Source organism: Seriola dumerili, unplaced genomic scaffold (assembly GCF_002260705.1).
Source record: "Seriola dumerili isolate Sdu_G_001 unplaced genomic scaffold, Sdu_1.0 BDQW01000383.1, whole genome shotgun sequence".
Taxonomy (NCBI): domain Eukaryota; kingdom Metazoa; phylum Chordata; class Actinopteri; order Carangiformes; family Carangidae; genus Seriola; species Seriola dumerili.
The window spans coordinates 409,106-435,247 of record NW_019174638.1 but is presented as its reverse complement, the minus strand read 5'-3'; the positions used below and the strand labels follow the sequence as shown (position 1 = coordinate 435,247).

The window sequence follows — 26,142 nt, the reverse complement described above, 5'->3', positions numbered from 1 at the left end:
TCTTCCTCTTCCTCCTCTTCCTCCTCTTCCTCTTCTTCCCACCTGATCATCTATTCTGTGTGACATGAGGTGCACATGAGACTTCTCATTGGAGGATATTGGCTGGAACAGTTTGATGACACACACCTGTTTGTTGAAAGATGCTCAGCAGTACAATTAAAGCTCGACTGATTGGCTGATTAGTCTCATGCGATTAAGACAGGTGATATCACATGTGGGAGGGGACTCATACCTGGTATTCTATAAGCACCTTTCATTTAGAGTGTGTGTGTGTGTGTGTGTGTGTGTGTGTGTGTGTGTGTGTGCAAAGCTTTGAACTCAGTGAGGTCCCTCTGGTGATGAATTTCAAACACAGCACGACCTTTACTTCACACGGTAAAGGTCACAAATCATTGACAACGAGGCTTCGTCTTAATTGCTTCAGGATCATTAACATGACACTCCAGGTGGGCGGGTCCAGAGCTGAATGTTCCTGAGTGACAGCAACAGAAACATGTTCGTGAAACAGTGACTGATTGAACGTTTGCCTTCAGCTCAGTTGTTGGCTGCTTTTAATCTGGCCTTCAGAATAAAAGCTTTTGATTTGGCCTTCAGAATAAAAGCAGAGAATTGTAGAGTAGACAGTAGGGACGGTCCGATCACGTTTTTTTTTTTTTCTTTGCTGCTGATACCGATACCGATCATCTAAAAGTGAGATCGGCCGATTCCGATCAGGTTTGGCATGCAGTGCAGATGGCGTGCGTTATATCAGTCTCACGCGGACGACATGTTTTGTTTTGGCGGCCTGTCGGTGGGAGGCGGGGCTAGGCTACACTGCACACAGTGTTTCTCTCAGAGTATTAACCACAGCTAATCGGTTTGAAGGTGATTGGTGACCAGGAGCATCAATCCTGATCTACCAATCACATATTTTTATTTAAAATCAGCTGATCATGATCGGCAGCCGATCAATCAGAGCATCCCTAGTAGACAGTTACAGTCCGATGTGTTCGGTTGACAGTAATTTTGTGTTAATATCTTTGGGTTTTGACTCCAGACTCCAGGGAATGATAATTGAAGTTTGATGTTTCCTGATTAAAACAAATAAAAATCGACTATTAATTGATAATGAAAATAATCTTTGCTTGTCTGACATGATAAGAATTTAACCTAATCTCTGCGACATATGTTTCAGGGCTCAGTGCAGCTCTGCTTGTCATCATGTTGTTTAATAATGAGGAGGACTCTGAAACTGTGCCATGAGTTTGGCAGTTACATTAATTAGAGCTGCACAATTAATCTAAATATAATCGAAATCTAAATGTGGCCAAGAGCAAATATCCAAATCACAGGAGCTGCAGTTACTTCAATGAAGGTAAAATGCGTCGCATCGTTGAGCGTTGTTAGCATTAGCATTGTTAGCACCATAAGGGTCGTGGGGCTAAATAATATTCTCCAGACGTCAAAGGAACAAGAACACCGACCCACTGATTACATTTTCGTGGTCAAAGGTCAAAGGTCAGTGTGACCTCACAAAACAGTTTTCAGCCATTACTCAAGACTTCACACAAACGGTTCATATGTTCTAACAGGGACGTGACCTGGAACTAGTCTGAGCGGCGGAGGGATACGACCACGATTCCAGTTTTCTCTCTGATGTTCTCACTCTGACTCTCATCGTATTCTGTCGGTAACGTGTCGCTCAGTGAAACAGCTGTTTGACAGTTTCCTGACAGATTTGCTTCGACACTGAAAAACTTCTGGATGTGTTTCGCCCTCCTGTTGCCCCCCGTGACACGTCTTCAAATCTTTTTATATCAGAAATCTGGTTTTCTACCATGTAACTGCCTGAAAATATCACGGACGGTTCCTCACTACACTTTCTGCAGATGTAATTAATGATCCCTAGTTATAGCATCTGTGGTCAGATTTGACCCGGCAACGGCTCTGTTAACTGAACTGAACTAAACTGAACTAAACTGAACTAAACTTTTGTGTGTACCTGAAATGATTAAAAAGTTGTTGTTTTTGTTTACTCTTAAATGAGGTCTGTTTTTATGGAAATGAGATTTATTGACCGTAAAACTCCAGAAGAAAGTGTAAAAGTCGTGGTGATGAGTTGATGACTGAAAAGGTGTGATGCAGGTATGGGGTAATCACTTCAGACTTCATGTTTTATACAGTCAAACAGATCGGGTCAGTCTCGGCCCGGGAGGAGAAAAGTTGCTCTGTCGACGACGTGAAGGTTAAAGTTGATCTGTCGTGTCACGACGCTTGAAACAATAAACACAACTCATCATTCACGGTCTCTCAGGTGAAAATCACAGAAGTCCGATGTGTCCACTCAGTATTTCACAGGTGTGGTAGACGGACCTGTACAGGCTCTGTGTTCTGTTGGTCCCTGCTCTCCCCGACGCCACAGACTGTAGCTGCTGTCCTCAGTAATGTTTGGTCTGTGTTGTTGTTTGTTTGTCTGTGATTTCATTAAAGCCTGAGAACAGAAGCTCGACAGAGAACGTGGAGGATCTTATATAACCTGCAGACACTGAAGTCCTTCACATCATGTGTGTGTGTGTGTGTGTGTGTGTGTGTGTGTGTGTGTGTGTGTGTGTGTGTGATGACCTCTGCTCACGCACACGCTGACAGTGTGTCGGCTGTTGTGCGTCTCAGGCTGTGGAGCTGAGTCTTTGTGTGTTGGTGTTTTGGCTGAGGGCAGGGATTAAAGTGCTTTAATGGATTATCACATTAAACCACTGAGATGATTAGCCCCCAAAAGCACAGCAGTCCCCTGCCCCCTCATCAACAACACAACAACACAACCCCCCTCCCCCCTCATTGTCTGAAGGAGACTCCTCTCTGACACAAACAACTTCAGCTGGAGGTCAGTGCACAGTTCCACAAATCTGTAGCTTCAGTGGACGACTGCTTCATCAGCGCTGCACGCTGATGGACGAGCACAACACCGTCAAGAGTATCAACACGCCTCCTCTCCTTATGTCACCATTCAGTATTTATTCATGGAAAGAAAAGAATTTAGAATAAAAAAAGAAAAGCTAGATACTCAGAAACTTGAGGAAAAGGAAAAACAAATAGACAAAACATCCGTCGGCCGACTGCGTCACGCTGTCCGTCACCCATCAGAACAGAGATCCTGACGCAGTATATATACAGTGTCACCACCGTCCTGCCTCAGCCGGACAATAAAGTTTATTCTGTAGAAACACAGTGTATGTGTTGATGGACCTGGAGCTCCTGATGGTCAGTCCGAGTGGGATGTTACTCTCGGGTCAGGTTTGATATTGTGACGTTCGTTCATTGTATGGGAGACAGTGTAAACGCTTCTACTTTGGTGACAGCACAACCAGATCCAGTTGAGAACCGGTTCCAAACGGTCCGATCCTTCTGATGGATGTTAAGATGCTAGCTGCTAGCTGCTAGCTTACGCTGCATCTCTCTGCCAGGACAGAGTGTCTCTGTTCGGGGACGGATAAAAGTGAAATACAACTATTTATCAAGTCCACAGCTCGCGTGAACACTTCCATGTGCTCGTGAGCTCGTAACCATGACACCCAGGTGAACCTGCCGTGATGTCTTTCGGATCACACAGACACTGTAGACACACCTGTCACCTGTCCAGCGCAGTGCTGTTACAGCTGAGACACCGCGGATGCACTGCGCTCCGTGATGAAAGAGTGAAGCTGCAGCCCCGAAATCAGTTTTAAAAACACGCAATCAAAGATCGAAGCGTCTTTTCCAGGAGCATGCACCCGGAGATGAGACACTACGGATCCATTTTACCAGTTAGCACAGTGGCTAGCAGCTCACTCTGTCTTCTCTGTAGAAGAGGCTCAGCGGTGTCAAAGGAGTCAATTGCCCTTTTAGCGGGTTTAAAAAACCTGCTTCTATGTGCCAGTGTTGTTGTGAAAAGGCTCTAAAGTAACACGTCCTGTCCTGAACTCGTCATGTTTCAGGTTGTAATGTTTTCTCCTCAGACTCTGGGTCACATTTAAACCCCACACTGCAGTAAATAAAGCCTGGGGAAACCACACCACCCTTTACAATAGCTGAGCATGGCTTTAATATGTAAATCAGCTGTATGTGCTGCAGCTTGCTTACAGTCAGCTGTTTGAAGTGCAGCAGCTCTCTGATCCTCTTATCACACAGGAAAGGCTCAGATGGGCTAAACACATGTCTGCCATTCAAACTGTGGGTCTGCACAAGCTGCACGTTTCTAATGAGCCTGTTTCCAGGCAACAACTTCATCAGGTCGCCACCAGAGAAAAAAGTCTTAATGGGGCCCTTGGGTGTCATTTCCCATCATCAGCTGTGGGACAGATCTGAGACGGTTAACAAATTAATCTGAAACTGAGGAACAAGAAATTGCTCAATTGTTGACAATTAAGTACCTGCTGCTGCTGCTGGTGGTGTGTGTGTGTGTGTGTGTGTGTGTGTGTGTGTGTGTGTGACCAAGAAGTGAAGAAGAACTTGAGGCTGCACAGCCAAGAAATAACTTTGGTGATCCTCTGACTTTTCCTCTAGCGCCACCATCAGGTCACGATGGTTTATGACCAGAACGCTTTAAAACTACATTCCCATCATCCTCAGCTGTACTTTGTGTTTAGCACTAATTAGCAGATGTTAGCATTCTAAAATGCTAAACAAAGATTATGGCAGTCCCTACAGAAAGTCGTGATGTCGCAATCGCAGTATTTAACGCAAATTCAACCAATCCCTGTGAATTCTGTGCGATCTTGCATTTTTGTCAAGTCTCTGCAACTTTTGCACAAATTCTTATTGAGGAAAGAAAAAGTGGAACTCTAACTGGAAGACAGAAAACTGAGTGGACATGAGAAAATGTGCCGCAACACGAGGTTTGTAATAAGAAGGACTACAGTGCAAAAGCAAGTTCAGTCTTTATTCAACTGTTTTCGATCTTGCGGAGGAGTTTGTTTTCACTGTTAGCACGCTAGCATGCTAGCCACCTAATGTCTTAAAGGTAATTAAATAGTCTACATTTTAATTGATGGGGGTCTTAATTGATTGGTTTTTGATTTAATTCATTCATTCTTCATTCAAGTTTTCTGAGGGACCTGATGTTTGTGAGGGACCAGATGTTTTCTGGGGGACCAGATGTTTTCTTTACACCTGTGTTACTTTGATCACACAGAGGTGTGACTGTGGGAGAGCAGGAGGTCTGGATCCAGCTCACAGGGTCTAATGAAAACCAGTATTTCACACATGTAACCTCTGTAGTAACTGTGTGTCTATGTCTGTCTGTGTTTGTGTTGTTTCTGTTTGTCACTCTGTGTGTGTGTGTGTGTGTGTGTGTGTGTGTGTGTGTGCGCACACTGTGTCTTTCCCTAGACAGCTGGAGTTAATGTGAGGCCAGTTATACAGAGATGTCAATCCCTTCTAGTTAGCCACAGCTCCACGGCGATGGGGATCTAAAGGAGGTGAGTGAGCATGAACTCACTGTCTGACTGTCATTTCATCACGGTGTTAATTAATCCACACGAAATACACATATGACTTCCTGTCTAGAGTCCAGAGATAAATCTGCATCTTTATACAGTGAGGAGTTTGTGGAATAATCCAGGGAAATGTCATGTTAATGTGTCATTTAAAAGGAAACAGCTTCGTGATTCATTCAGACGAGTCTATTGTCTTCCCCATCGCTGCCAGATTTATGTGTGAATACCAAGTTTAAACAAAGCACAGAGTGTCCAGTGAGCTCTGCAGCAGAGGAGGTGCTGAGCAGCTTGGACTAGCATAGTTAGCTCTACTTTTAGCAGCTGCTTGGGTTTTATGTTTTCATTTTAAACAAGTACAAATGTAACCCAGAATACTCAAAGGTTAGTTTACTCCATTTCCTCTGCAGGGAGAACAGTATTTCAGAGTGTAACATTTGTTGGACAGTCAGCTACAGTTTGATCTATTGGACCCAGACACTTTGACTGTGAATCATCATGTGTCTGCTGAACACCTGAGAGCCACAGTCGGACGAGACGATGACTGACACTGTGTACTGGTCTGATTAGTGCCAACACTGGGCCACAGCTGACGCACTCACCAAACTCAGCCACGTCCTGTAACCATTAGAAGCACTAACACATGAAAGTCAACATGCAGTGTTAATGTGCTAATAATATAATTATATATTATAAAAAACCTGAAACATAAAATACAATAATATAATTATATCGTATATCGTGATATTTGGGCTGGACTGTATCGAGATTTACATTTTTGGATTTTACCCCAGCCTAGTTACACAGGCCAGTGTCGGCTCTCAGTTCGTCCTCTGTGACCAGAACATAGACACGTCCCCCGCCCCTCCCTACAGTTAGCCTAACTCCACTGGCGTCTTTGATGTATATATCGTATGTATATCTGAGACACGTAACAGAAATGCTGTAAAGACATGCAGAGTAAAGTGATCAGTCCACCACAGTTAGTGAGGAATATGACAGAATAGAATAAGTGTTAAAGATATGATTCACGCTTCTTTCACAGTCAGCTGGTCGTTTCGGTCCCCACCTCCTTCACACATCCCACCACTGAGCTGTTCCTTGCTATCTGTCTGTCTATTGTAGGCTTCATAGGCATGCACAAACCCAGGATTTAATTTCTGAGTAACAGAGCAGCTCTGTGCAGAAGGGAAGCAGATACCGAGATAGAGAGAGAGAGAGAGAGAGAGAGAGAGAGACAGGGAGAAGCAGGTTAAGCCCACGCTCTTCTCTTCTCTTCTCAACCCTGCTCTAAAGGCTGAGTTGAATCATAACAGTCAGTGGGCGAAAAGAAAGAGAAAAAAACCCATTTCCACGCAGATTCTGACGTACATCTCTAGTCCATCGGCGGATGGGATGATGGCAGAAAAGGGAAGAGAGGGAGGGAGGGAGGGAGGAAGGGAGAGGGAGTTGTTGAGAGCCTCCAGCATTTCTTAGGCTCCCTCTCCCTCTCTCTCTCTCTCTCTCTCTCTGTGATTTTAATGGCTATTTTGTCTCTTCGTGAAATCTAATCAGCTGGATGACATCCTCACGACTTTCTCCGGCGCGTCAGTCAAGACGTACTGACGTGGAGGGGGTGAGCGGTCTGTAGCGATGTGGTTCTACTGTTGGGTTTGTCAGTGACGGAGCTCTCAAAGAATCTGAGCAGCAAGAGGGACAAACTGATCCCCCAGCAGTGACACTGTGTTCCTGCAGCACTCAGCTGAAAACACACAGTACATGAGGCGGAGCAGTCAAGTCCACGTACGACGATAACGCCGCGGCATTCTCCGAAACGCCACGCACACGCTCTCCCCCGTCACTTCCCCTTTCTATACGACCGACTAATGTGACAGCAGCATTAGTCAGCTAACCTGTGGCTGTGTTGCATTTCATTATAGTTAGTAGTAAGGTGACTGGAAACCAGTCCCACTTCAGTGCTGGTGCGTTGCAGAGCAAACCTCCTGTGATCCACTGTCACTGTCACTCACTTAAATATCTTGGTTCTATAAGTGGAAACAGATCTGCTGATGCTGAGTTCATGTCACATCAGAGTTGTCATCATCATGTTAGTGTTCAGGTCTACAGCTGGGCAATCATACAGTGGGCCTGAGAGCTCAACTCACTGCAACTTAAGGAAACACATGCTAAGACACAAACGCGCTACAAATTCAGAAAAGAATGAATGAAACGAAAGTTACTGGTGAAGGTGAGTTTGTTTGGTTTATTATAACGTCTGTACCAAATTATTTAGATGTTATTGCAGGTTCTTAGAAAGAAAATTACAACCATTGCATCTTTAATTTGTGTTGGTCCCAATTAGCAAATGCTAGCATGCTAACAGGCTGAACTAAGACGGTGAGTAGAGTAAACATGATAACAATGGCCTCGCAGATCAGGCAGTGCAGCGGTAAAGGAAAGGATTCATGTCTCTTTGACTCTGTGGGTAAGAACAGATATTTCATTCTCAGCTTGTCAGTGAAGATTTCCCACCAACTCACTGACAGTGACATTTAATTTTGGGCAACCAAGGAAAATCTACATGATCTTAATTAGAGGTGTTTCTGTCTGTGACATCAGTCCTGGTTTTATATTTGTGCAGATACGGAGCATCACAGAGTCTTCTGACCCCTGCGCCTTTTCACATGTAAGGTTTCAGTCTCATGGTTAAATTTAAATAGATTTTTTTACCTCATCAGTCTACACTCAATACCCCACAATGCCACAGTATTCAGACCCTTTGCTCAGTGCGTAGTTGAAGCTCTTTCTGTAAGAGGCCAGGTCGTGAGGAGGCAGCTGGATGGACCAGTCCAGCTCTGAGACCTGAGCTCAGACTGAGAGCCTCTGATTGAGACTCAGTGTATTTTTAATAGAAATGTTGCATAATGCAGCTGAAACCCATCTGTAACCCACAGTGAAAGCACTAAGCAGCCATGGCTTCTCCCTGGACTCAGCTCACCTAGGCCTTCTTCATAGAAAGCAGCAGCATGTTCAGACCTTACGAGACGCAGTGTATAAATATCTGAGAGCAGCTGAGGCAGATTCACTCAGCTCCCACTGTCCTCACTGACAGCAGCTCTCAGCCACTGTGGACACTCTGTCCTCCGCCCAGTCTGACACAAGACACACTGATCAATAATGGATTCATTATCCAATCAATCTTAATCAGATCCCATTCATCTTCACCGTGAGAACATGTCTCTGTTAGATCCTGTCAGTCACACACAGTCACAGTGAAACCAGCTGACACTAGACTGAAACCAGCTGACACCAGACTGAAACCAGCTGACACTAGACTGAAACCAGCTGATACTAGACTGAAACCAGCTGACACTAGACTGAAACCACCTGATACTAGACTGAAACCAGCTGACACTAGACTGAAACCACCTGATACTAGACTGAAACCAGCTGATACTAGACTGAAACCACCTGACACTAGACTGAAACCAGCTGATACTAGACTGAAACCAGCTGACACTAGACTGAAACCACCTGATACTAGACTGAAACCACCTGACACTAGACTGAAACCACCTGACACTAGACTGAAACCAGCTGATACTATGTTTCAATGTACCAGATGAATAACTCACAAAAAAGAAAATAAATAAACCTGTAGTTCTCCAGTTGAAGCCCATGCTTGTATCCTCTGCATCTCATAATCAACCTCACAAGCACAAACTATAATGGGATGATAGTATATTTTCAGTGCCAGCCTCTGTGCATCAGTCATAACTGTAAGACCGGGTATAAGAATATATATTCTCGCTCCTAGAAAGCTCCTGACTACGAGTGATGCTTGAAAGAAGTCAGAGAATAGGACAATGTATTCAGCTTCTTGGCAACTGAATGGTGACCTTGACTTTCCTCTATGAAGATTTACTTATTCATGAACGTCAAAGAAGCATCTGCCTTTATCGTTCAGTGGCTCTGAGACAAACTGCTGTGCACACATTTACAGAGAGGCCGCTGTGGTAATCAGGATGTTGTGGCAGCTCTCAAATATCCTGTGAATCTAGAATATTGAAGCTCTTGGTAGATCGCAACGCTCTTTGTTAAACACTGCAGCGTTTGTAATGCACAGCAGTTTTCACTAAGAAATCCCTCCACCTTCCCTCTACTGTAACGTGATGGAGACTTTACCGTTGTATCGCAATCCGTTGCCATTTTGTTCTCAGCTGTTTGATAAAGATCAGTCCCACGTAAGTGATAAAAATCTACAGCAAAGGTTATAAACACCCATTATGTACCCCTTCACGTCCCGAAATTCATTCTCAAGTAAAAATTACTTAAGTAATTGATTTATTGTATTTATATAGCACTTTTCAAAATAGAGTTTCAAAGTCCTGTAAAGACAGAACAAAGCAATAAAAGATAATTAAGACAATTATCAAGACAAGCATTAAAAACATTAAAATCAATGAAACGGACAAAAGAAAGTCTGTGAAAAACAAGGATAGGAATACTAGAGTCACAGATTAAAAGCAGCTTTATACGAATATGTTTGAGTGATGTAAACTGGGGCAGTGATTCAAAACACCGATCTCCTCAGGCGGGACGTCCCAAACTCTGGAGGCTCTAACAGCAAAAACACCGTCGCCTTCGGTTTTCAGCCGAGACTTTGGGACAGATCGCAGAGTTCAGCCGCAGGATCTCAGCCAGGGTGTTTTGTGTTGCTTGTTAGCTTGTAACTGGCTGACACAGTGTTAGTGGTTGTGCTAATGCTAACTCTCTCTCTCTCTCTCTGTACTGACAAGGGTTCAGATTTATTTAGCCCCGCCCCCCCACTGTCCCCACAAGCTGACAGGATTGGTTGCTGAGGTTTGTGACGTATGAAACGACTGTCATTGGTTCACTGCAGTTCAAGGTGGAAACACTCAGTCATGGGGTTGATGATTATTTCACTCATCACGTCTTGTTTTATATAAAAACATCATGTGCACGTTAACGAGGTGAAACATGGATTAACATCAGAGGGTCGTAGTGGGAGGAGCCTCTTGCCCCTCTGGTGCCGACCGAACATATAGTACAGTGGATGTTTGTCATTCACTCGTGTCTGTTTCACATACTGCTGCGGTTACCATGGTGACACATCCAGGCAAGGAGAGGCAAGTGAAAGGGAGAGGAAATCTCTGGCAAAGACACACACACACACACACACACACACACACACACACACACACACACACACACACACACACAAATACACGTTTGTCACTTTTGTGGAAACTACATAAACTTCACATTCATTGCCTGGAGACTTCCCTCTAACCCGAACCACTCACCCAAAAATCAGCTGTTCCCCACACGACTGTTATCCCTAATTAGAAAAGCTGTCCCCAATTAACTTTCCTTTAATCTGAAATTTGTTTCCTCAGTCATCAGTTTTATGGATCATGAGTCTATTTGTTAAAGACACCTGATCCGAGTTAATTCACAGACATGTCAGCTGTTGTCAGCAGCGCTCAAGACGCTGAGAGGCCAGCACGGCAACCCCTTCGACAAAAAGACCAAGGGCTGCGATGTAGGTGAGACGACCCCCCCCCCCCACTGGCCTGAGGTCAGTGTTAACTGGATAACGACCAGCACTAACACACCAGATAATGAGAAAACAAAAAGACGAAAGCCTCGAAGGAAGGGTTAGAGGAGAGAGAGAGAGGAGAAAATCAATATATTGTTTCAGCCCCCCCCTCCCGCTCTTTTCTGTGGCTCTGCCAGGGGCCCCATTTTCTATTGATCCACCTCCGCCTGCACACACCGGCTGACTGCAGCAGCCCTGTAAGTGTAGTCTATTACTGCACTCCATTATTCCTTCTATTAAGACCCATCGCACAATTAAAACCTGCATCACTGAGATGTGTTCTAATCTGGGCTGTGTGTGTGTGCGTGTGTGTGTGTGTGTGTGTGTGTGTGTGTGTGTGTGTGTGTGTGTGGCTTCTTGTCAGGAAAGTTTATCCGTTGTGTCAAACATCTTATCTGGTGATAATAATAAATGATAAAACTATTAAATGAAAGAGCATCTTTAGGTCACCAGGTGAATCAGTTAACTCCAGTCGGGCTCTTTACAGTCTGATAATGACTGATATACACTGTGATCAGTTTATTAGGAACATGTGGATCAAACTGATGGAGTCTGATACAACAGTCCTGCAGTAAATCCTCCTCCTGCCGTATCTGTCCATCCCTAGTATCTATAGTGTAAACACGTAGCGGCTGCTGTTGAAATCCGACTCTTACTCATTTCACAGCTTCTCACCACGTTCACACTCGCTCACCGTCAGCAGCGCACTTTCCGACGAGAGCTGATTTACTGTTAAATGCACGACCACCCAGTGACCACAGGCAAATAAAAATAGATTAATTATGTAATCTGCTGTAGTGGATAGCAGCGCCGAGCCAGTTTGGAAACATATTTACACTGTGTAACAGCTTCACCAACACCAGAGGAAACTATCAGGCTCTGTAGCTGCTGCCTGTGTGTGGCGGGCGGGCGGTGAACAGTGGGTTCATCGTCAGGCGGCTCGGTGGATGTTTCAGTGGATTCACTTCTGACTCTGAGTCGTTATTATTTCTTTCTTAGAAACACCTCGATTCAACAGAACGATCCCTTTCACTTTCGCTCATTTTGACCTTTAAGTCACGTCTGGACCGGCTGTCGACGTGTTGACAGGGCGTTTACAGAGGATCCATGATAGTTTTCAACACCTGTATGTCCTCAAAAAGTGGGCGGGGCCTTTATTTACGTCAAACGGTAAAACCGGTAGAAACAGCCATAAAGCAGTTTCACTTTGATTCGGGCCGCCGCCGCAGCTCACCTGACAGAGCGCACACCACGAAGGCGTAGTCCGACCCGCATGTAACGAACCAGACGTTCAGCAGGTTTTTACCAGCAGCTGAATGATCCTCAGAGGTTTCCTCCTCTCCATAACAAACACACCAGGGGGTTAAAACCAGGAGAAACTCTGAATAAAACACTTTACCTTCAGAAATCAGAGATGCAGTTCGGCGGACACAGGACGTCTGGGAGCTGAGCTGTCGAACGTTTCCTCGGCTTGTTTCTCTGATAACTTCAGATCCAGACGTCCGACGACTAAAATCATCTGGTTCAAATAAACGAGCTGAAAACCACCGAGGTGTAAAAAGCGTATCTGACTTAAAACTAGATAAAAGTCAATGTTGAGCTTCTGTCAGACAAACACACTGACACATGATCGTAGAGGATATGATGTCATCAACAGGCGACCAATGAAACGGAGCGTTACCGAGATTAAAATCACAGATTTCTCTGGTTTGAGAATTGATGGAAACATTTGAGAAAATGTAAGAACACAAGTCAACAACATACACACAGGTCCAGATGTTTTCAGATGTTTTAATGTGGAAAAGTTACAGATTAGAACTTTAAACTTTATTTCTACCTCCCTCTGACATGTGGAAGTGATCGGAGCGGGACTTTAGTGCGATGCCTCATTTCGATCTGCTCCCGTCTGTCGTGTAAAAGTTACTGCATTAATAGGCTTGAGATGGAAAGGTCGCCTTCCCCTTCCTTACCATCCATGCCTGAAGTGCCCTTGAGCAAGGCCCCCACCCCCCCACCCACCCCCAACAACTGAAACCAGCCCTACAGACAGACCTCCTTTCTCTTTGCGTAGATTCTTCGTTGGTGCAGAAAATGCTAACGTTAGCGGAGCTGTCAGAACAAACTCCCAATAAACACACTGATGTAAATAACACAAAATGACACTTAACTGAGTTCTGTACGGAGGTAAATCCCTGGTGTACGTGCCGCTCGGTGGAGGTAAACGCCCGTGGGGCTACATTAAGTGAGGATCCTGTCTGCCTGCGGCGCTGGTATCCACCCTCAGAGGCTGACTCAAAGCCTTTTTGTTCACCAGCTTCCATTTAGACCAAAATAACTTGATCTCAGCCCTATTTTCATTTCTCCTTCCTCCTACACACACAGCATCAACCCAGCCTGGCTGCCACATATGGCTCTTTGAAACATGCAGCAGGAGGTGGTGGTAAAAGACGGATGAGGGGGGGGTTCAGCTGTCAATCTCTCATCTGCTTTTCATCCCTTCTATATAATCTTAGCGGTTGTTTCCGTCTCCTCCTTCGCCTCAGTCCCCCCCCGCCGCCTCTCATCCGCAGAGAACGAGTGCGTTCTCGCTCTCAATGGCGCCGTTCGGAGTTCGTTCGGTCGTACGGGAACACACAGGCAAACAGAATGTCAAGCAGTAGACCCATCAGGTTTTAATGACACCAGCCGACATGATCCCTCACCAGCTTCCCACCCGCCAACGCTGACAGTTGTGCTGAGAATTGAACATGAAACGCCGCGATCAGTGCTTTTGATTGACGTCTATATTCAGCTTCTTTTTATTGAGCCACTTCTCATGAACTAGAGTCTGTTACTGGAAGATTTAACCCTTCCACAGTTACGCATCAGCCTCGGGTTACAACCAATAGCAGCCAACTGTGGGACATACATTTGCATATTTACTACTGACACGTATGTCCTTGAACACAACACACCTTTCAGATAACCTCTTTGGCCGTTAACAGGATGAGGGGAATGATGGGAACTTTTTCAACACATTTTACTGCTAATGATGCGTTCAATGTCGCAGAAGAAACTCAGGACTGGATGAGTGGCTGACTAACACCCTCAACTCCACATTTTTGGTATTTAAATGACAAACCAACCTTTTAATCCTCCATAGCTTTCACAGAGGGTTTATGTTTTATGGGTGAATGTTATTACATATTATGAATGACAAACATTTAACTCATTGTTATTATCACGCCTCCGCGGCGGCGACAGCCAGAGCAGGAGCCATATTGTTTTTGGGTCGTCCGTATGTCCCATTGTCGTGGAGATAATATCTCATTAACCCTCTGAGGTCTGAGAGTATTTTCTTTATTTCCACATTATTTCTTCAGGTACTTGCAGATCAGATAAAACCCAAGTGTTTTATGATTCTCAGAACAATCTCAGTCTTTCTATAATGACGCCTCTCACTGTGCAAAGAGATCTTTTGGCCCAAATGCTGAAAAATTATTTAATTCTTGTGAAAACAGACCTTTACTGATGATGATGAATAGTTTTGGTGCTTGAAATGTGTTTATCAAAGTCTTAGGTTCATAAAAACAGAGCAACATGTGAGTAAAATAGCAGATAAATGGATAATAAATGTCTAAAATCACTCTACTTTAACCAAATCTTAGAGGCCTTCTGGCTCCGCCTCTGAGTCACGTACGATCTCGCAAGAATATGAAACAGGAAGTGGAGCGTCGACAGATTCTTACAACATTTAAACCAGATTTTATATGTTTTATAATCACTATAATCATATCAATAGAAACATCCGTCGACCTCAGAGGGTTCACACCTTGGACTCCAGAATGAACTGATTTTATTTCAGAGGTCAAAGGTCAAAACACTTTTTAACGATAACTCAAGACTTCACACAGAAATTATGAAAAATTTATACACGTATGGTTGATGTAAAACCTGGAACTAGTCTGAGTGGCGGAGGGATACGACCACGAGTTTGTAATATTGAATTAATATAACTGATGATTGTTGTGTGTAAACAGAAGTTTTGGCTCGAACAGGGAAGTGAAGGGAGAGTCAACGTGAGAGAGAGAGAGAGAACTGACATATAAATATAAATAATTAAAGCTTTGTTTAGTTTTAACAGCTGTAACATGTTTATCACTCGTCCTCTCTCGCTCACAGGGTTTCATTTTCTAATTGTTAGAAAATTGCATTTTCACTTTAACTGTGGCCTGAACATCGTTTTCACAAACGATACGATCAGGTTAAATAGTTTATGTTGCTTTTTAATTTTCAAATTTGAATGAACGTAAGAGCATCGTCGAGCGAACAGAGAGTACGACTTTAAATTAAATGACAAACGGCTTTTTCCATTTAGTCCCCTGTAGACTTCCATACTCACACACGTCTCACATGTTCTCCCGCTATGAATGTGTGTGTGTGTGTGTGTGTGTGTGTGTGTGTGTGTGTGTGTGTGTGTGTGTGTGTGTGTGTGAGACCAGTGCCATGAACACACTCATGACTCACGATGTATTTGATGTAATCAGATGAATATTTCTCCCGACAGAAAAATAAATGTGAGCCTCAGTTATTTGGGTTCTTGTACAGTAACGTCTGACTTCACTAACGCAGTGAATCACTTCCTCCCTTGATTCAGTCACGTTTTATTTTTAGACACAGCGTTGTGAGTGCACTGTCTTCGCGCTGAGATGTAGTAACTCTCTCCGTGAAGCAGACACGCGGCGTTCAGGCCGATCTGACCGCGCGGCTCTCCTGGTGACGTAGCCGCTGTGTGTTCGACGTCTCTGCGTCGGGTCTGTTCGTGCTCCGTCAGTGGGATGATGTGTGTGAATGAGCTACAGCGAGTGTGTGTAGTTAAAGCGCGGTGCAGGTGGAGGTTTAACCAGCCGAGGTTCAAGACCGTTAAGAGTTACTACTCGACGTGTCGTGTTCATCCTGCAGCTGCTGGGATCCAAAAAGACTCAGAGACGTTTCTGAATGAGACTCGTTTACTGCTGGATTCATTCACCTAAACATTATGTTTGTCTGCTCTGACGTGTTCCACACTAACCGCTGATGACATGCTGTCGCTGCTTAAACACACACTCGTTCAGCTGCTCGTCATCAGTGATAATTATTATGTAAGTTTGAATCTTTTACAAACGAGGAACCAGAACCCACAGATTCACTGTGATGGAGCTGCAGAGGGAGAGAGGGGCCTCTGCTGATCTCTGTGTGTGTGTGTGTCTGTGTGTGTGTGTGTCTGGCTTCCCCAGCCCTGAGAGTCACTGTAGCTTGTTAGCAGCCCTTCTACCAGTGGAGCTGTCAGATTGTGTTAAGCAGTTGTGTCATGGGCCAAGTAGGACAGAGGAAACTGTCTCACACACACACACACACACACACACACACACACACACACACACACACACAGGCCTGGCCCTGCATGGCTGTTCATCTGTAATAAAAGTGCCTTGTGAGCAGTCTGATCCCTGGAGCCTGGTTCCACAGCCTCCTGAGATGTGAACAGTGTTATATAAGGTCTGAGGGAGAGGGGACGTCTTACAGTACAGTTACCTGCAGTAACAAGAGCAGGCTGAACGACGTGTCGGCCTCCAACGCTGAGCGGAGATGAAGGACACGCTCCTCTGTGGGTCTGTGTTTCTGTTTGGAGCGACCCGCCTCAGCAGCCGGTTCCGGCTTCAGACCCGGTCTGTGGTGTTGGTCCAGTCTAATGTCAGTCAGACCGTTTCACAAACATAAAGACTGACTCATTGTAAGCCTGAAACACTAGACACCTTACCGCCAGGCTAACTCAGGCCTAAGACCAATGTTACCATGGTAACAATCAGTGACACCTGCGCTGAGCAGCAGCAACCAAAAACTAAAAAAGGGAAGAGACCAAAATCACATTTTCCTTTTCATTGTTTCGCTCTTTGCTGAATTTCCAAAGTAAAAGGTTTGATGCAGTTCCTCAGTCGGCCATAATTTACCCAGAATTCATTGCACCACAGTCCAGTTTAAGACAGTCAAGATCCAAACTGCTCTGTGCAACAGATGAATGTAGACTCCGGTCCCACGTTCTAAATTGGTTCCAGGGATTTAGAGGTTTTGGTGTTGCCCCGAGCAACAGCTTGTTCTTGGTTACCATGGGAGCCGCTCAGAGCCTCCATCCTCCACTCAGCGGTGTTTCCTGTTCCGTCTCCAGTCGGCTCAGGTGGACCTGCAGGTCAGAGTTCACCTTGATTCAGCTTTGACCAATAGAAACACTGATGCTCTGAAGTGTGTTTCATTATCCTGGTGTGTGTGTGTGTGTGTGTGTGTGTGTGTGTGTGTGTGTGTGTGTTGTCACCCTGTGTAGTACAACATTACACTGTGCTTACAGACTGTGATGGCTCTGCTGAATATAGACTTATTACCTGTGCAGGTATGATGATGTCGCTTTCTTTGTGGGTGGGGCTATAGAAGATTATATTATTACCGACCTTGACCTTGAACTTGTGATCACATGACTGTGGTTGCTTGGACACAGAGCCTTCTGCTCAGGTGGAGAACTGAGGAACAAGGACTGCTGTCTCCAGCTGCAGTTAGCGTGCTAGCTTGTTTAACAGCTAACATGGTCTGAGATAATGATCACATGAAAAAGATGTATATTTGCGAATACGACCTCAGACCAGCAGAGAGAGGTGAGTCTCTGGGGGAGGGGGGGGGCTTGCTGTGATGTCACTCATCCTCCGGCAGGGAATTTTATCGACCTCGATGTCGTGATCGCAATAATTGACGCATATTCAACCAGTCCTCGTGAATTCTGCATTTTTTGTTCAATCAAAAAACAAATCATCACAGTTTCCCGTGAGTTTAACCAATTTGCACGAAAGTGGCGTGAACTGGGTTTGTACCTAGACGTGAAGCTGCCGGAGCCACAGGTCACACATCCAGCTGATGCTGAAGATCCGATCGCCACTAAAGCGTCCGTCACGTAGAAGCTGATAAAAACCAATGAAATGGTGGATGTTGCCAAATTGACATTTAAGGTGCATTAATTGATTTCCAAACGTCAATCACGCATAGAATTATTATTTTTACTGATGATAGGGACAGTTTTTATGATTTTTATTTTCTCCTGCAGATTCATTGCAAAAAAAACAAACATCTAAAAACATTGTAACTTTTAAGAAAAGCTGCTGTGAAATCAGTTATTTCAGCCGCAACAATCCTGGAGGGACGGTCTGGACATCTACAGCGCTAATATCATGTAATTAAAGCCAGTGGGCCGTGTCCACTGTCGCTCTCAGGGTCTGTTTATGTTGGACTTGTGGCCTTCCTGCATTAACTGTTGTTCCTGTCGCTCCTCTCTCTCCCTGTCTTCCAGAGTCTGCAGCTCTCCTCTCAGGGACAGTCTCCTGCAGCCCTCCGCTGACCGCAGGCCCGCCCGGCATCTCTCATCCATATCATTCCTCTTTCCATCCACCCATCCCTCTCCCTGTCATGAAGGGCCTGTCCAGTAGTCGGAGTCACCATCACGTGGTCTCCTATGAGCCGTCGTATGATCCGCTGGGTCACCATGTTGACCGCAAGCCATATTTGATCAGTCAGATGGACATGCCGGTGCCCATCCCCATGCCGCATCCGGCCGAGCTGCCGTACTACAACGCTCAGCGCACCTCGTACCCCTCCGACAGCAACAGCATCGTCCCCTATGGAACCTTCCCTCGGAGGTGCCACTCCACCTCCTCGTCTCACCATCCTGAGGTAAAGGATGAGTGTATGGCCATGGTACCATATGTAGGAGGAGGGGGAGGAGGAGGAGGAGGAGGAGGAGGAGCTGGAGGAGGCTATGGAGGTAAAACGCCCACCCGGGTCCCAGCAAACTTTGCGGACCCGTTTGAGCGTCAGCCGTCCTTCTCCAGAGACGGCTATCACACACTGCAGTACAAACGAGGAGTGCTGGCCCACAGTGGGGGGATGGGGGCCAACAACAACAACAATGACAGCCCGGGGAGAATCCGCCACCTGGTCCACTCGGTCCAGAAACTCTTCACCAAGTCACACTCACTGGAGGGCCCACACCACACGCAGTCCTCCAAGGGGGCCAATAACGGGAGCGTTAATGGTGGTGGTGGTGGCGGAGCAGGTGGTGGTGGTGGTTCAAGGGCCAGCCCAGAGGGGGAAGCTCCACCGGTGGGAGCGCGCCACCGGAAGCGCAGCAAGAGCCGCGAGCGCTGTCGATCAGCGGAGCCCAAGCATCGAAGCCACCACCACCACCACCACCAGCTCCACGGCTCCGCGTCCGCTCCGGGCTCCGGCTACTGGAGCTCCGATGACAACCTGGAACGGGAGCTGTGTCTCTACCACCCTCACCACCACCAACCTCCACCCTCACCCTCGCCCTCCATTTCCCCCTCGCCCATCGCCATGACGATGGGCCGGTACCTTGGCAACAACCCCGACAAGTTCCCGCAGACTCCCCTCCCCGGTCTCTCCTCCTCGCAGTCCCAGCAGTACTTCATGATGGACCCTTACGGCACACTCAACGAGCACACACACACCCACGCGCACCATGGCCACACGCACCACCACCCTGCACTTAAAGCCTCCCGGAGCAACAACGACGTGAAGTACGCGGCGTCGTCGGCATGTGTGCCCGTTAGTGGTAGCAGCAATAACAGCGGCGGCGGTATCGGTGGAGGAGGCGGCCCCTTGCTGCCGCTGGGTCTCGTGGACGGGCCCCTTGTGAAGAAAGGGGCGTGGTCGTCGAGCCTAACGGTGAGCAGGGCCCGAGAGGTCTACACCAACAACAGCAGCCACAACCAGCTACGAGCCGGCGCAGGATCCGGTAACCTAAACCTAGATAGAGCTCTAGTCAAATCTAAGGGCAGTCAGCAGCAGGAGCGCTCATGCCATTTCTTACAGGTAAATAATCCCTCACCGACTCCCATCCAAAACCAGTCGATTCACTCCCCTCCCCCCTTTGTTGACCCCCTTTTCTCCACGACTTACTTTCCTCACCAATGTTTCCTCTAACTCAGTGGTTTCCAGTCCTGAGACGCTTCAGGTTTTCAGTCCTACCAAACACGATGTCACCGAACAGGTGCGGCTCCAGGTGGACGGAGCAGACCGGCGAGAGGGATGCAGTTTAGTGAGGGTTCAGCCACGGGGGTCCGGGACGGGCACAGCTGCTTAATCATTTACAGTCACACAGGTGATGAGGTGCTAGTTTAGCAGCAAAGACCAGGTGGTTTAAGGTTATCCCGATGCCAACATCCTCAGCATCATCACCCATCTGTTGCTTAGCAAAGATTCCCATGGTTACCGCTTGCTAATGTTACTAACAAGTCACAGTGAATGAATAATATAACGTCTGTCTTCGTATATCGACTTCTCTGCTCTTAACAAGTCTTTAATTATACAGGTGTTCTGGGGCTCCACTGCAGCAGTTTAGGCACTGAGGCATTCTGGGAAAACTCAGCACCTCCTGATCCAGAGATCACACCCATCCAGTTGTGTTAAGATCTAAGAGCAGACGGCACTCACCCAAACATCTGGGCCAGGGCTCCGTGGATCTGGTCCCCCCCCCCGTGTGGCTTCAGTGTTTGGTTGGAATGAAAACTGCAGATTCTCCATGACTGGATCTCACTGTCTAAGGCTGGGGACACACTGAAGCTGCTGATATGAGGCTTTCAGATCATTCCCACAATATTTCAATATATCATCATCATATAAAATCAGGATCACAGACCAGTGGATGCTTTTATTGTGGAGGCGTTTCATTAAATGTATTTAAATCCTTTGATCTGGTGGAGATCGTATATTAATCAGCATTAGAGCTACAGCCAACAGGTGCTTTCATTATCGATTAACGTCAATTATTTTTTGACTAATTATTTGAAATATAAAAACACTGAAACGTTAGCGTTCACAGTTTTAAAGCTCAAGGTGACGTCATCAAAGATGTTCAGTCAAATCATCCAATCAGGTCTGAGCAGCTGGAAACAGAAACTTTGATGCTTTCAAAGATAAATTACTGTAACGTTCAATCAGCTGTCAAAATTGTTTGGCGATCAATGAATCAGCAAATGATTTCAGCTTTAATTAGCGTATTATGCTAGGTGCTGTATGTGTTATAATGGACAGCTAGCTGATTACTTGTGTTTTGTTAAAAGACTTAACAAACCCAGAGCTGTGTGGAGCCCGGAGTCCAGAGGAGCTGTATCACAGTCTGAGGTGACGACAGGAAGAGGATCTGATTTGCTGTTACGGGAATAAATCCCGACTTATCTCAGGTTAGGAAATCCTAAACACTCTGTTACTCTTCTCAGCTCACGAGATTTCACTCTGAAAATCTCCTTTAGCATAAAAACCAAACAAAACACGCCTCTCCGCAGCTGCTCGTAGCTGATTGGCCCTTCAGGATTTTCACTTTTCCAAAGAAAATAATATAAAATATAATAATAAAATCCTGCAAATCCTTTAGGACTTAATAGGAAATATGTTTGAAATACTTTCACATTACTATATGAATTACCAGTAGGTGTGTTCAGTTCTTCTTTCTGTACATCACAATCTTACTTCCGTCAAACAATCAAACAAACACAAAAGAATCAAAAGTGAAACGATTGAAACAAATATTAATATTTTAAAATCATTTATTCATCACATTTAGATTAGAGTTAGTGTCTTCATCAAACCACAGCACACGGTTCAGGTCTGTAAAGGCTTCTCCCCCCCCCTCCCTCCCTAACACTAGTTACCATGGTTACCCAACAGTTAAGATAGCGCTGTAGGTTAGGAAGTTCCTCTATCAGCTGGTGTTTGGTGACGTCACCTGACAGGTGTGAGTTTGTTCATCAGTCAGCTGATGCTAGCGTTGATTACATTTACTTTTTGCTTAGTCTGCGAGCTAATTAGCGAGCTAATACCTTCCTGCGGAGCTGCAGTGCAGCGGTGTGAGGCTGTGTGAGCACCACGCTTAAAGATGCTCAGGTTCTGGTCACTAAGCGTCGCCACTGAAGACGAAACGACGGCGAGAGCTCTCGCTCTGTAACTCCAGGCTGTTGCTGAATCCTCTGATTTCTAGATCTCAAATTTACTGAGCAACAGGAAACAGGATCGTTTAGGAAAAGTGAAACAGATCAGACGGAGACCTGGTCCCGCCGCCTCCATCGTCAAGGGCGGGGGGGGGTCGCGTCAGGTCGCAGTGCGTCCACAGCCTTAGAGGGAACATTGCTCCTTATCACCAGTCTATTACTCTGATCTCCGGAGAACCCCACTGCCACCTCCTCCCTCTTCTCCACCACTCCCCCTCCCCCCTCCCGCCTTTTCTTCACTCACCCAACTCACCCCCACGCTTCCTATCAACCCAACCCCCCCTCCCCCCCGCGCCACCCAGCCAACCCACCAACCCACCTCCACCTCCTTTACTTCCTCTTGGTTTGGAGAGCCTCCCTCTTCCTTCTCCTCTTCCTCCTCTGTCCTCCTTTTGAGTTGAAGAGAGAAGTAAGTGCAGAGCCAGTAGCAGCCTTACTCTCTGAATGCTAGGTGATGACATGAACTCATGAAGAACAACATCCTCTCCTGTTTGTAGACTTCATTTTTAATTTAGTAGTGCTTCCCCTCCTGCCTCTCTGCCAGCTCTCTCCTCGGTCTGTGTGTCGCCGGCTTGTTGTCGCTGTGCTGTGCCGCTCTTTGAAGTGCTGTGTAAGTGTCGGGGAGGTGTTTAACCACAGAGCGCACAGGAAGTAGAAGAGGCTGAGAGTCTCTGGCAGTTGCCCAGTGTAATTCAACACAATTAAGATTAGAAGAGGATTTGAGTTTATTGATTCCAGCTGAGCTCATTAGCTTCCTCTCTCTCTAACAGCGATCACATGACGAGAGCGGGAAGCTTAAAGGACCGCACCAGAGGTTTGAGTCTGTCCTCCCGCGACGAACGAGCCCACAGGTCGTCTGTGCGGCAGGTCGTCATGACCCGTAGTTACGTTTTGTTGCTAGGCGACACCTAGTGGCCGTAGTGACGATGACAGGAGCGAAGGGAAAAAATGTGGGTGACGTCGTATAAAGAGAGACAAAGTCCACGTGAGGAGGAGGACGCAGGAGAGCGGTGTTTGATTCCTACCTGAAACTAGCTGTTTATGTTGTAACCATGACAACAAAGACGGTGTAATGTTGCGGAAATCGCCATCTTTTTCTTAAACCTAACCAAACCATGAGCGTTATTATAGTAACCATGGCGACGAAGGTAGATCAGTACAGTCTGCATGTGTGTTATTGTAACCATGACAACCGAGGTCTGGTGTGCCCGCAATTCCCAAGTGAAGGTAGCAGTTTATGTTGTAACCACGGCAACGAAGATCAGTATTTTAACCCAAATCACCCAAATCTTTTTCCTAAACTTAACCAAACCGTGAGCATTTACTATTGTAACCATGGCTACAAAGGTCCGTTACACAAAGCTCCCCGCGCAGTCTGCATGTTCACTATCGTAACCATGACAACCGAGGTCCAGAACGCTGGCCATGGCCTTCAGGACACGCTCCTGTGGGTCGTATCGGACGCTGGAGGAGTTGCTGCGTTTCCTTATCAGGGACTTTAAGAAGCGGCGGTTGAAGTGACGGACGTGTCAATGAATAATTAAAAAATCAGTCAAATTATCTTCAGCGGATATACACACAGTCGCCACGAGTTCACTCCTTCATCGTCGGACTAATTTCCCCGGCGGAGGAATAAGGTCCTTCAGTGTAGTTCTGTGTCGAATCAGAGAGTAGGACTGATGTCCCGCCCTCGAGCCGCTCTGATTGGACAGACTCTGCCGTGGACGTGACGCGTCCCAGTCCAAGATTCAGATCTGGTCCAGAGGTTTCTCCTCAGTGGAGCTTTCAGTGCTACGACAATAAACCACTGAGGAGTCAGACGAAGTTCATCCTGTTCTCTAAGAGTTAAAGCACCTCCCCAGCACCACCGCTGTTTCCCTGTTGTCTGTACTGTGTGTGTGTGTCTGTGTGTGTGTGTGTGTGTGTGTGTGTGTGTGGGACTCTTTTATACAGCACACGTATGACACACACACAGTTCACCTGTTGCCTTGATACTGTCGGGATAATGTGGAGTCGGGTGAAGAGGTCTGAGAGTTTGGATGTACAGATGTTCCACAGTGAATAACATCTGGAAGCTCAGCAGTTCAGGTCCCAGAGGAAACATCAGCTCCGACTCTTCGTCCTCCCAACCACAAAACAGATTTTTTTTAAGCCAGTTAATGATCTTTGAGAGAAAGTGGTGGTTACCGTGGTAACGTAATAGGCCACATGAGAGGCACAAATGGGATCATGGGAAGTGCGGTGTGTTTCAGGAGTGGACCTGTGTGGGCAGGAGACGGTGCGTCTGTGTGTCCTCAGCCGTCACACACACGTTTATTCGCCAGTACTGAAGTCAAATCCTGAATCTGACAGGAAGTGGCGTTCCACTTCACAATAAGACTCCCACGTATAAAGGATTTATAAATGGTTTATAACTAGTTTGTTGATTAGCTTGTTGACATTTTATAAATCATTCATAACCGGTTATGGTGACCTGCTGCTTGCCAAATAGTGAGCCCACATGTATCTTTACTGCTCAGCCTCATCTCGTTTTCTCCATCATCAGCGTTCGTACCTGCTGCAGAGAACCAGCGTCAGAAAGTTTGGCATATTAGTAAATGATGATGTGTTTTACACTTTACAATAAAGCTCCTTTTACCAGTTATAAATGACAGTATTTCATTAGTACGATTAATGAGTAATAAGCATTAACTTGATCCTGTCAAATAGTGAGCCTGCATCAATGAATGAAAACAATGTTATAACTTGTTTATAAATGTCTATTTATGATTTATAAAGTGTTAACAGCTGAATTAATGACCTGATTATAAACCATTTATAAAGCCTTAATAAGGGGAGTCTTATTGTGAAGGGGTGCCGCTAAAGTCACACACAGCAGCACGTTCACAAACCAACGAGTCAGGACAGAGTCTTTGAAACAGACCTGAGAGCTGATCTCTGATCTGTCAGTCAGACTGGAGATAAGAGACGAGCCGAGTCCATGAGCAGTAAAACTATTCTTTCTTTTCTTTTCCTCTCTCTTCTTTTCTTTCTTTACTTTTTTAGTTTCTTTTCTCTTCTGTTCTTCCTGTACCGTGGAGCAGCGCTGCCCCCCACCCCATCAGCTGATTCTCTGTAGATGGACCTCACTGGGTTTTATCGTGTAACATCTCATCACTTTCGTTTGTTGCCACGGTGATGGCTGTGTAGAGGTTTTACAGTCTTTAAGGTTTGCTTACAGTTAAGATGCGGTAACCATGGTGATCATGATGTGGACACGGAGAGAACAGTGAGGACATGTTGAGTGACGTTTGAACAGCTGATCAGACGGAGGGTGGAGGTGTAAACAGCAGTGAAGCGCTTTCACAGAAACTTTCTCCCCCCACTCAATCTGCAAATCATTCTCTTCTTATCTCCAGCATCTCGGCAGCACACACACAGTACCTGTTATTTCTAACGCTGCCGCCTGAAGCCATCAAAACAGCCAAGTGTTGCCACGGAAACAATGTACAGGCCGTGATATGAAACACACAGTGGATGCTGCGTGCAGATCTACTGTACTCACACTGAGACACCGTGAGTGTCGCACGCACAGACGCTCGCTTCTTAAAGATTATTGGTTTTTTTATACGTCTCGGACACACGGCCTCGGCCTGACGACGGAGTGAACCGCCCCACTGCCCCACCGCTCCACCGCTCCTCAGCTACGGCACCGTGAGTGTGGAGCTGCAGTGGAAGTGAGGCCTGTGCGTGGGTGAGAGCCGCTGCTGATGCTGCTGCAGCTGGTCCTTTCCCCGCATTCGCTTTTTATAGCCAAACTGCTCATTTGTGTCTCTTTGACGTCACACACACACACACACACACACACACACACACACACACACACACACACACACACACAGAGCGAGAGACATTTATCCCAGCAGATCTGTTCCCTCAGTGATTCACATGTAATTAGTCAGAGTAGTGGTGCAGCTCTCCTGCTGTCTGTCTCTGTTATTGTCTGTCAGAGTGTCTCTGGCCTCCAGTCTGAGGCAGGAAACTCTCACCG

At 46.1% G+C, this 26,142-nt stretch overlaps 1 protein-coding gene across 1 annotated transcript in view; it reads left to right on the top strand.

The window, feature by feature from the left end:
- Window positions 1-18,513: 18,513 nt before the first annotated feature.
- The window catches only part of LOC111233284 (disks large-associated protein 1-like), a 41,007-nt gene continuing 33,378 nt past the window's right edge, over window positions 18,514-26,142 (top strand). The window contains exon 1 of the mRNA XM_022761061.1: window positions 18,514-19,938. Within this exon, the coding sequence (XP_022616782.1) occupies window positions 18,514-19,938 (1,425 nt within the window). The remainder of the gene's footprint in view (window positions 19,939-26,142) is intronic.